Here is a 12,731-nt window from a genome sequence, read left to right as displayed (position 1 = left end):
CTATATCTGGTAGGGCATTCCATGTCTGAACAACCCTCTGGTTCAAAAAAAACTCCGAACCTTTCCCTTCCTGCGTTTGGTGATGGTATTAAATTTACGATTTACTGATCAATAAGAATAGTTTTGATTGGGTAAATTAGGAAAAACTCATAATTTGGAACACCTCTATGAGATCTGCTTTTAAGCTATGATTAAAATCCTCCAGTTTCATCTCATGATAAGTAAGAATAAGACCTCAAATTCCTGGTACCATCTTGGTAAATATCTTCGGTATCTTTTTCATGGCATTGATATCCTTCCTGTCAGCTGCCCAAAACTGAATGCATTGTTCTAGCTACAGCCTAACCAGTGATTTGTAATGCCCCTTTCCTTTTGTACTCTACCTGTATTTATAATATCTAGGATTCTGATTCTCATCAACCTGTCTTCCCATTTTTCAAAATTTGTGTATCTGAACCACTAAGTCTCTTTTAAAAGTTTTAACATTTATTAGTGTATATGTTCTGTTTATTCTTCGGCTTTTCTTCCTCCCAAATGGATTACCTTGAACGTAACCACATTAACTTTCATAGAACATTGATCTGCCTAATCTAACTCTCCTATGTCCTCCCACAGAAGCTTACAGTCGTCTTCATAGTTGATCATACTCCCTATTTGTATCTGCAAACTTTGATATGGTATCCATATATCCAGAGCTTTATACACAATATTTTCCCCCGTGTCTGAAATTTATAATGTCCAAGGTAAGGTTAGCAACAAAATTTAATAAACACTTTCACAATAACGTGATTACTTTTATCCAAATTCTTTTAATGCCTTAACTGAAGTTTTCACTTGAAAGCCACAGAATCTTCCAAAAGCCTGGACATGGACTTATTATTTTTGTACAGAGTGATGATTGTTGGCTGAAGGCCATGCAGTCTGGGCATGTGCAGTGTGTACGGTTTCCCAGGATACGTCGGTAGCATTTAAGATAGCCTTATGGTAGATTTATAACAACATCTATTTTGTTGTTTTCCAGAACCGTTGGGGGAAAAAAAGCTAGAGGACAAAATTCAGAACATTTATTCAGATACAATTTATATAATTTTTTTTAATACATAGGCTGTGTGAGTTGCAAGTGTACTAAGATGGAGGCCACTGAACTTTGAAACAGAGACTGACCCTTGCAGCATTGGTAGGTTCTAATATGAAGTAATTACAGGAAACTCTTTCGTATCCGGCACCGACGGGACCGGGATGGTGCCGGTTGATTAAAAATTACGGATAACGGAGAGGTATATCTACCGAGGCTATTTTTAACAAACAAAAATAAAAAAATCAAGAAATGTGCAGTATAATTGGGTACCCACCTACAGAATGTTGTGTTAAATGGATGGTGGAAGATGCTTGATTAAGTACAGTAATGCCAGTTGAGGGTAATCCATAACTTTTTATAAGTTTTGTTTTACTGTTAAGTAATTAAACGACTGTATACTGTAGTTTTCGGAGTGAGAATTTTGCCGGTTATTAGAGAATTCCGGATATTTAGGTGCCGTTTAAACGAGAGTTTCCTGTACCTCTTTTTAATGGGATAAGTTAATTGGAGACATGCCACTGTACACTGATTCCCAAGTTTCAGCGAGTTGTAGTCACTAATATGGGTGCAAAGACGACAGTTAGTCCTGCAAAAGGAAAACATCTGGATAAAACATTATCTTTTTAATTGGAGCTTAGAATCAGACCAGCGCTTAGAGGTGCAGAATCAAAGAAAAGCTCATAAATAGATTCACATAGCTGAACAGCAATTAAATGTAGCAAAAAAGGAATGTGTGCTCAGAAAACCAAGGATGGTGTGTCAATGAAAAAAGTGCTCTCTGGTGAGGAAATCAACTTACAAACTGAGTTATTGATATGTTATTGGTTGTTGTTAGCTTTTCCTTATATGGAATTATTTTAATTTTGGTATAATCATGTAATGGTGCAAAACATGTTGATTGTCATGTAGTGGGGTAAGAGGGATGTATAAAAGTGGCAAATTGTAAGGGGAATTTGGATTCAAAGAGTTCGATCAGCCTGAATACTGAACTCAGAACGGTAACGCCTTTGAATCTTCAAACTGTATCGCCCAGTGTGTGGTTGTAAGTACTACATAATTGAGTGCATGCTTAAGCACTGTTGCATGTACTATATACTTAATAAATCTATGAAAGCTTCTTCTCAACGTTTCAAGAATCTTACTGATTTTGAGGAATAGATCAAACATCTCATAAATAAAAGCATCGTCTAGCACAGATACGATTTAGCTTTCACAGATCTGTGCCAGCTGTCCTTGGTCAATCTAGATGAGTATTAATGTTCTATATTGTGACCAATAGAAGCTTGCCCACGATCTTTGTTAGGCTCTTAGTTCAGATTTCCTGAAGCGGCTGTTTTTTTTTCTTTTAACTTGTTAGACCTTTCCATTGCAAAAGAAAATTGTGCTTCTGTTCATTCTAGAGCTCATTTTGTCTTCTAATCTAGTTCCCTTGATAATGGAGATGTTAGTAATCACTGTTTAATCAAAAATATTCAACAGACCTATACGCAGGGAAAAAATCCTAAAAGGAATTGTAATTATTTGTAACCAATTACTTTTTAAATGAATTAGAAGCTAAGTGTGGGAGAATTGCTTTCAACCTGACATAATTTATCTTCAATTTAGTTTTATTTAACATGTCTGCTGAGAAGAAAGCTGAATTACCTGTTCCACCCCGCCCCCCCCCACCCCGCTCCTTGTCCAGTTCTAGAGAAGCCACAATCTTCTCCATTTCTTTTCCCTCTTCCTCTCTCTCTCCTCAGTTTTACGGAATCCAACATTTTGGATCTCAAACACATCAGCAAATCATTAATGCAGGTAATCGTGGATCATTGTCCATTTTGGTTTTCTGTGCAATTGGGAAATATCAGAGACTGGAAATCTGCAGTAGCTGCTAAATGAGGAGTAGGCTTGTATTAAAGTTACATTAGTTGCATGTAGAGAAATATAAATCCATTCTTTATAAATATTTACAATTTTGCAATAAAAGTATTTACGATTTTGAATAGCGGACGTTTTCACCTAGTGTACCAATTAACTTTTTCATATGAAAGGGAGTGAAGGCCATAAGTTTTAAATATCGTGATAGATGATCAAATGCTTCATACAGTGCTGGAACTAGAGTGCTGTTTGAATTATCTGTGTGATGTAATCAGGTAGAGTTGAATGATATTCTGTTGTTTTTAGGCTGGGTCAAATTTAGTGTTCTCTGTTTGATTTGTTTTACAACTGTTTCTTGTTCCCCACGAAAATAATTGAAGGTGCGATGATGTGCCAGAAAGTAACATCCTAGAAGTGAGATTGTGGCAAATATCAGTGTTGTAATTAATTTTGAGTTCTGAGATTACAATCGGGCCTGCAAATATATTAAAATTTCCTTTTTGGAAGCTGATGTTAGGTTGTACTATCTGCTTTATTTTGTAACAAATCCAGTGTTCAGAGCGACAAGTGTTAAAATTCTCTTTGTAATCTGTAATTAAATATTTTTAGCAAAATATCAATTGCAAGGCTTAACCTATGTTGTAACATTTTAAAATATAGCCAGAGTTAAAGAAGCTATGAAGAAAGTCCAGAAGCTCCAGCAAAGTCCTCCCTCTTTATTCTTTAAGGACAACTGCGCAGAAGATGAATTTGACACTCTGCTGTCAACACTGCCCGAAAAGCTCAGTCAGAGATTACTTTCTTTCCAGAAAGAAGGCATCAAGTTTGCCATTGAGAGAAATGGCAGGTAAGCAAAATTTTTATCAATTCAGGTTTGTGTTAACAAGAACACACACTATTGTATTTTACTAGCTGATCTCCTTGGGGCATTGCTCGTGGGTAGTCTGGGGCCTGGAGCATACGTGAGGTGTGTCTGCGAACGTGGCCTGCCCCTCAAAGGCCATACTGAATGTACTCTAGGAAGCCAGGTCATTGTAGCTGAGACCATTCTAGGTCAGTAAGTTGTTTGTAAATTTCAAGCTCTAGGTCAATGATTGGCTTTTTTTTAAGGTTGTTTTACTTTTATAGCAAAGTGTGAATCTGGTGTGTGACAGCTGCAAGACATCTGCTTTTATTGGGACATGAAATACTGGAAAATAAAGTTTTGGAAGCTCGCAACCTTGAAAGTACTGTATAATTACAGACTTTTTATACATTGCTTCAAAACAATGTTCTAATGATTATAAATATTGTTGATGAAGGTAAAATACACTTGACTCCCGACAAGGCTTTTTGGTCACTTATGCAAGTGCATGGCAGTTTACACTTTCCAATTCCACGTGTCCTGAGCTGCCAGGAGCTGGGGCACACAGATGTTATTTTTCTCCCTTTTAGCTGAAGATATTTAATATTTGTTATATGGATGACCATTCACAAATCCTATCTGAATGGTGGCACTTAATTATGCCACAACAGCAACTTGCATTTATATGTGCCTTTAACATTGAAAAATGGATCCAAGGCACTGCACAGAGGCACGAGGGAAATAAATGAACTCTGAGCCATAAAAGAAGCTATTAGGAAGGGTAACCAAAAGCTTGGTTGAAGAGCTATGTTTTAAGGAGGGTATTAAAGGAGGTGGATTGTTTAGGGAGGGAATTTCAGAGATGGGCAAGCTACCATTGCAACTGCTATAATAAAGGTCTGTCAACAACCAGTCCAAAATTCCACTCTTATGAGGTCTAGCAGCTGCTTTTGTTTGAGCTGTAATCACCCAAAGATCAATTTGAAGTCCTTTGTACCCGTGGAAACGAAGTAGCAAATTCCTGTCATAAGTGGATTTTGTGTAGCTTATGGCAATGACTATTGATAGAAATTGGGTTTAGCAATAGCACAGGATAGTGTGTGTGTGTTTCTGCATCTGAGAATGTTTGGGCTGGGGTGGGGTGAGAGGCATAAATACAGTCCATATAGAGATGAGCAGAATGTTATTTTCAGACAATTAGCTGTACCATTGCATTTCTGATGGGTCTGTGAGGGTTTCCCAGGGAGTTTGTGAGGCATGCTAGATGTATGTAGGAGCAGAGCTGAGTGGTGGTGAAATGAGAGATGAGGTAGCAGGAATCATGTCTCAAACGCATCGCCTAAGATTACACCGTGCAACGAGGAGAAGGGCCTAGCAGCTGGAGGAGACAAACCGGCTGCTCGTCCCCCCTCTCCTTTCAGGATTCTTTGCAGTTCAAGTTGGTCATTGTCCTTGAATCCAAGTTTCCATAATTCAGGTTTGCAGAATAATCTTTGGCCCTGAGAGATGAGCCATCAATCTCATTGCAGTATCTTCTCGTGCACGTTTCCTGTCTGTCACATAAAATCGTGTTACTCACAGGTGGTGGACTGGACACGCTGGGGGGAAAAAAATGCTTATTTTTTGTGATAAACCCATTTTCAGCTGTATTAATAAAACTGCACCAGGTTACCTCTCTCAAATACATCAAAGAATATTTTTAATGCAAATATTTTGTTTTTGTAATTGCATTCTATAACGCAGCATAATTGTGATGGTTCAGGGAAGATTTTACGTTCGGCAATATGCAAATTGAGCAGAATCTTGAGCAAGAAAAACTTCTTAAAACTAGAGCAATTTTGAGCGCAATTTGTGCCTGGATCGCCGATTGTGCCTAAAGCAGAAACGCTTGGTCATTATATTTTACACTAATTGCCTGAAAAGAAGATTCTGCTTTCCAGAGTTCTGCTGCCCATTTTCTGTCCTGCACTCCAATCAACCTCTTCCTCCTTGCCCTGCAGTGCGTTAAATTGAAAATCATTATTCTTGTCTATAAGTAACTCTATGGCCTTGCTTCATACCAGCTCTGTGATCTCCTTCAGCCCTATATTCTCTATTGAATGCTCCAGCCTTCTGAATCTGGCCTTCTGTGTCTCCTTCCACCATTGGATGCAGAGCATTCAGCCAACTTGGTCCTACTGTTTGGCGCTCCCTCCCTAAACCCCCCTGTCTCCACTTTGTAAAACCTCCTCAAAACCCATGTGTTTGGCCCAGCCTTTGGATACTCTTTCTAATTCAAATTTTCCAATTCCTTCCTGAAATGCAAGTTGTTTTAAATATAAATGTGTGCAGAGTTCATACTTGTGCTCTTAAGTAAACTGTTTTCCGGCCTGTCTCTACAGTGTAGAAAATATCAACAGCCATGTTATAATGGGCAATATTTAGATATTTGCCTGCAATTGTCTATCCTACAACTGTATGTATGTACATGTAATATATTTTGAAGAGCTATGACCTAAAAAAGCTGGATCCAATTTAAAGTGGAGACTGTTCAGATAACGTATCTGTTAACAAATCCTGATCTGCAGTGTTCGGGCTTTGTATGTAGGTGGGAAATTAAATATTGTGGGTGTGTGTGAAAGCTGACTCACAACAGTGGGGGAGTATCCCAGGAGTATCAAGAAGCAATAAGATTGTGATTTTTATTGACTCTTTTCTGACATTTGGATTTTATTAACTTGGACTTGGTAAAAATTAAACTGCATTATTTTCAATTTAATATATATAATTTGTATTACTTACCTACATTTTAAAGCCCCTAGTTTTTTTCCAATGGAATTAGTTATTGTTACTGAAATGCAGATTGTCTGAATAAACATCTCTTGCTTTTTTTCTTTAATATTTTTACCCTTTTTGTCAACACATATATTTACAAATGTCCCACTTATGAAAGTGCAGATGAAAGAGTTAAGCAAGATATGCAGAAATTCTACAAAGATCTCTTACTATATATACTGGCCCAGAAATTCGGGTCGGAGGCTTCCCGCGGGTGCAAGCCTCCGACCTGTACTTACCTGGTGCGCCGGCCGGTGTGCTGTGAGCCCGCGTGGGATTCCGATCCTGGGCCTGCTCCAACTGCCGGCGCACAGTGCTTGCGTATCCCAGGGGCGCAGTTAGTTCGAAGCGTCCCCTGGGATCACGTGGGCCATGGAGAGCCAATGGTAGCAGGGAATCTGTATTCATAGATTTGACAGGAAGAGCTGTCAAATCTATGAATACAATTCAGCCCCAAAACATCACTAAAACTTCAAATAAATTTTTTTTAAATCACATTTTAAAAATAACTATAAATTACATAAAATAACTTTTAAACAATAATTAATTAAAAAAAAATAATTAATTACCGTTTCTAACGTGGCTAAAAATAAACTTACCTTCCTTTAAAGTATTTAAAAATAATAAACCTGTGGAAAAAATGTTTTAATTTAACTTAATTCACCACTTACCTTGTTAAAAGCAGGCCTTGTGACTGCTTTTTACAAGCATAGCTCCTGGAGACTTACCCTCCCCGGAGAAAGCTGCAAAAAAAATGGAAGTTCCAGGCGTAAGCGCTGCCTCTCCGGTGCACGTGTTCGACCTGTGAACCCCTTCCTTTAAAGGAATGGAAGTTCCGGTTTCCCGCGCATGCACGAAACCGGCACTTTCGTTGGGCCTACGCGTGAGTACCCAGTGCGTACTCACCCGTGGTGACCCGAAGTTCTGGCCCATTGTTGCACGTGGCTCCTCCCCTTCTGTCCGTATTTCTATCCTTCTAATATTTCCTCAATGTGCTGTGCTCTACTTCAGGTAAACAACACACCCTCCAAAAGGTATTGCCATGGCTATCTCCCTTCCTGAGTAGAGTTCGCCACAATTACAATCTCCCTGTGCCTTTCGGTCTGCATCTTAGTCCCAGTTATTTTCCCTACTTTTTAAACTACCTTATTTTCTGTGACCTGTTTATTTTCTGTATTATTGGATTGTGCCTGGTATCTAATCTGCTCCTCATTGTAATCTTCTAAGTAACTTCACAGGCTTTCTTGCCTTTTCACTTACTTTTGTTCAATCTTAATCCATTTAATGCCTCACTTCTTAGTTACCCTCAGCACACACCTAATTTTCTTGGTAATCCTGGAGCTGGTTATGCAAGCATTCGCCTCCAATCACTGCATTTTGCTAATTCTAGGCCTATTTGGAGCATGAAAAACCAGTCTGTTGAATACTTTTATGAGACATTTAAAGAAAAATTAGTATGAATTTCCAAATTCGTAACAGGATCTTCAGATTAACTGACAATACTGTGTAGATGCCAGGCACTTTTGGTACTGACAGAAGTCTTGAGTCCTACTGATGTTCGAAGCTCTTGATATCCATGCAGTATTGTCAGTTACACAACTGTATCCTCCTGACTGCTGGGGGGAAAAATTTAATTTGGAAGGATGAATTTTGAGGTGAGGGAAATACTTGGGGATGAGAATCTTTTCCTCGTTGTTTTCCCCCCTCCGGCAAGCCCTTATTGGAAAGTCACTGGGACAGATTTTGCTCTCCGCGTCAGCCGTTCATTACACGTGCACTTGCCCACAGACTTTCTATGGGATTTTGCACTGGAACTTGCTGTGATTCGAAAGCCATTTTGGTGCAGCGCCCTCTACAGGGGATCTGGGATGTGTGTGAACAGGGCAAGCAACTGTTTATCTCCTTATCCAATCAGATTGAAGAATTGTGAATGAACAGCGCAGTCTGAACCAGGAAGTATCAGTTAGAAGAGTTAATTCAATGTCAAATCATGTACAGAAATCGAAATAAAGAGAGGGAAAGAAAGATGGGATTAAGAGAGAGAGATAAGAAACAGAAAGAAAAAGTTAATAAAATATAATTTACTTTTTTAATTTTTTAAATCTCCAACAATAATTAAAATCTGAAGGAATGAGACTCCATACTTATAAAAGTTAATTTTCAGTGCCGGAGTGGTTGTTTGGCAGTAATTAAAACTCATCACGTCATTAAAAATTTACCAAACTAGAATGGACGAGCCCCAACCTTTTCTGGCGAGATTAGTGTGTAAATATCATGCAAGTACAACAACCTCACGCCATTCCATGTATTTCAATGCTGAATTTCTTGACTAGATACTGTTATAGCAAAGCTTCTTGAGGAGCAGAGCTACTCTGACAGCAACTTCCTGATTTCCACGTTTAACTGCACACGTGCAGTCAAGGGAAGTTGCTGTCCGATTTACACTTTAATAACAGTGAGTGCTGATAGCCTCACTGTTATTTTTACCACAAATGTATTTTGTCACACCTCAGGTCAAGAGTTTAAAGCTACCATGGATACTTGACTGTGGATATGGTAGTGTAGTGGTTATGTTGCTGGACTAGTAATTCAGAGGCCTGGATTAATAACACAAGTCCAAATCCCACCATGGCAGTTTAAGAATTTGATTTTAGTTTTAAAATATATGGATTACTCTAAGCAATTTCTTAAGTGAAATTTGAGGAATGAATGCACTGTCTCTCAGATTAATGGATTTAATGTCTTCTTTCCAGACGTAAGGGCCTTATGTAAGCAAATTTGGGCAGTTTTATCTCCTTTCCTATTGGGTCTAGTTAAAAAGCACAAATCTGCCTACTGTCCTATATAAAGTAGTACTAAATTGGCAATCTCATCTTATTAAAATAATTGGTGTGGGAAATGAACAAATTCACACTAGTGCATAATTGTGGTCTTCTAATACTGAAGTTAAGATTAAGAGTGATATTTACTCTGAATGCTGAAATGGGGTAACACAAATTGAAATGTTTTCCATTCCCCAGCACTGACTGACCTCACCTTGATGAACACAAACATTAACAAAACAAAAAGTATGGTGGGAAGTTGGAGAAGGAAGAGAATTTGAATTCAGTTTTACAAATATGGAAATAAAAAGCTAGTGTTAGCAAAATGACCATGAAGCTGCCATTTAGTCATAAAAGCTCAACTGGTTCACTAATATCCTTGAGGGAAGGGAACCTGCTGCCCTTACCTGGTCTGGCTTGTATGTAATTCGAGCCCCACACCAGATGTGGTGGCACAGTGGTATACAGTTGGGAAGGAGTGGCCCTGGGAGTTCTCAACATTGACTCTGAACCCCATGAAGTCTTGTGTCTTCAGGTCAAGCATGGGCAAGGAAACCTCCTGCTGATTACCACCTACCGCCCTCCCTCCGCTGATGAATCAGTACTCCTCCATGTTGAACACCACTTGGAAGAAGCACTGAGGGTAGCAAGGGCACAGAATGTACTCTGGGTGAGGGACTTCAATTCCATCACCAAGAGAGTCACGGTAGCACCACTACTGACCGAGCCCTGAAGGACATAGCTGCTAGACTGGGCCTGCGGCAAGTGGTGAGGGAACCAACACTAAGGAAGAAGCTACTTGACCTCGTCCTCACCAATCTACCTGTCGCAGATGCATCTGTCTATGACAGTATTGGTAGCAGTGACCACTGAACAATCCTTGGAGACAAAGTCCCGTCTTCATTCTAAGGACACACTCCATCATATTGTGTGGCATTACCACCGTGCTAAATGGAATAGGCTCAGAACAGATCTAGCCCTCAAAACTTTTTTTTAAAATTCATTGATGGGATGTGGGCGTCGCTGGCTAGGCCTGCATTTAGTGCCCATCCCTAATTGCCCTTGAGAAGATGGTGGTGAGCTGCCTTCTTGAACCGCTGCAGTCCATATGGTGTAGGTACACCCACAATGCTGTTAGGAAGGGAGTTCCAGGATTTTGGCCCAGCGACAGTGAAGGAACGGCGATACAGGTCCAAGTCAGGATGGTGTGTGGCTTGGAGGGGAACTTGTAGGTGGTGATGTTCCCATGCGTCTGCTGCCCTTGTCCTTCTAAGTGGTAGAGGTCACAGGTTTGGAAGGTGTTGTTGAAGGAGCTTTGGCGAGTTGCTGCAGTGCATCTTTTAGATGGTACACACTGCAGCCACAGTGCGCCAGTGGTGGAGGGAGTGAATGTTGAAGGTGGTGGATGGAGTACCAATCAAGTGGGCTGCTTTATCCTGAATGGTGTCGAGCTTCTTGAGTGTTGTTGGAGCTGCACTCATCCAGGCAAGTGGAGAGCATTCCATCACACTCCTGACTTGTGCCTTGTAGATGGTGGAAAGGCTTTGGGGAGTCAGGAGGTGAGACACTCGCCGCAGAATTCCCAGCCTCTGGCCTGCTCTTGTGGCCACAGTATTTATATGGCTGGTCCAGTTCAGTTTCTGATCAATGGTAACCCCCAGGATGTTGATAGTGGGGGATTCAGCGATGGTAATGCCATTGAATGTCAAGGGGAGATGGTTAGAGTCTCGCTTGTTGGAGATGGTCATTGCCTGGCACTTGTGTGGTGCGAATGTTACTTGCCACTTGTCAGCCCAAGTCTGAATGTTGTCCAGGTCTTGCTGCATATGGACACGGACTGCGTCAGTATCTGACGAGTCTCGAATGGTGCTGAACAGTGTGCAATCATCAGCGAACATCCTCACTTCTGACCTTATGATGGAGGGAAGGTCATTGATGAAACAGCTGAAGATTGTTGGGCCTAGGACACTGCCCTGAGGAACTCCTGCAGTGATGTCATGTGATTGAGATGAATGACCTCCAACAACCACAGCCAACTTCCTTTGTGCTAGGTATGAATCCAACCAATGGAGAGTTTTCCCCTTGATTCCCATTGACTTCAGTTTTGCTAGGGCTCCTTGATGCCACACTCGATCAAATGCTGCCTTGATGTCAAGGGCAGTCACTCTCACCTCACCTCGAGTTCAGCTCTTTTGTCCATGTTTGGACCAAGGCTGTAATGAGGTCAGGAGCTGAGTGGCCCTGGCGGAACCCAAACTGGGCGTCAGTTAGCAGGTTATTGCTGAGTAAGTGCCGCTTGATAGCACTGTCGACGACACCTTCCATCACTTTGCTGATGATTGAGAGTAGACTGATGGGACGGTAATTGTCCGGGTCAGATTTGTCCTGCTTTTTGTAGACAGGACATACTTGGGCAATTTTCCACATTGCCGGGTAGATGCCAGTGTTGTAGCTGTACTGGAACAGCTTGGCTAGGGGCGCAGCTAGTTCTGGAGCACAAGTCTTCAGTACTATTGCCGGAATGTTGTCAGGGCCCATAGCCTTTGCAGTATCCAGCGTCTTCAGCCGTTTCTTGACATCACGTGGAGTTAATTGAATGGGCTGAAGACTGGCATCTGTGATGCTGGGGACCTCAGGAGGAGGCCAAGATGGATAATCCACTCGGCACTTCTGGCTGAAGATAGTTGCAAATGCTTGTCTTTTGCACTCACGTGCTGGGCTCCACCATCATTGAGGATGGGGATATTTTTGGAGCCTCCTCCTCCTGTTAACTGTTTAATTGTCCACCACCACTCACGACTGGATGTGGCAGGACTGCAGAGCTTTGATTTGATCCGATGGTTGTGAGATCGCTTAGCTCTGTCTATCGCATGTTGCTTCCGTTGTTTGGCATGCAAGTAGTCCTGTGTTGTAGCCTCACCAGGTTGACACCTTATTTTTCGGTATGCCTGGTGCTGTTCCCGGCATGCACTCCTGCACTCTTCGTTAAACCAGGGTTGATCTCCCGGCTTGATGGTAATGGTAGAGTGAGGGATATGCCGGGCCATGAGGTTACAGATTGTGGTTGAATACAATTCTGCTGCTGCTGATGGCCCACAGCGCCTCATGGATGCCCAGTTTTGAGTTGCCAGATCTGTTCGAAATCTGTCCCATTTAGCACGGTGGTAGTGCCACACAACACGGTGGAGGGTATCCTCAACATGAAGACGGGACTTCGTCTCCACAAGGACTGTGCGGTGGTCACTTCCACCACTGCTGTCATGCATCTGCAACAGGTAGATTGGTGAGGACGAGATCAAGTAGGTTTTTCCCT

General features: G+C 41.2%; 1 protein-coding gene across 5 annotated transcripts in view; it reads left to right on the top strand.

The window, feature by feature from the left end:
- The window catches only part of zranb3 (zinc finger, RAN-binding domain containing 3), a 152,976-nt gene that overhangs the window by 1,034 nt on the left and 139,211 nt on the right, over positions 1 to 12,731 (top strand). For 3 of the 5 annotated variants that reach the window (XM_085986608.1, XM_085986609.1, XM_085986605.1), the window contains exons 2-3: positions 1,105 to 1,177; positions 3,599 to 3,785. In XM_085986608.1, coding sequence (XP_085842734.1) covers positions 3,616 to 3,785 — 170 coding nt within the window. In that variant the 5' untranslated portion in view covers positions 1,105 to 1,177; positions 3,599 to 3,615. The remainder of the gene's footprint in view (positions 1 to 1,104; positions 1,178 to 3,598; positions 3,786 to 12,731) is intronic. The other 2 variants (XM_085986606.1, XM_085986607.1) reach the window with 1 other exon arrangement.

Source organism: Somniosus microcephalus, chromosome 4 (genome assembly GCF_052327205.1).
Source record: "Somniosus microcephalus isolate GS21.2 chromosome 4, FLI_Smic_1.0, whole genome shotgun sequence".
In the NCBI taxonomy this organism is placed as follows: Eukaryota; Metazoa; Chordata; class Chondrichthyes; order Squaliformes; family Somniosidae; genus Somniosus; species Somniosus microcephalus.
This window is presented reverse-complemented; position numbering and strand designations above follow the sequence as displayed.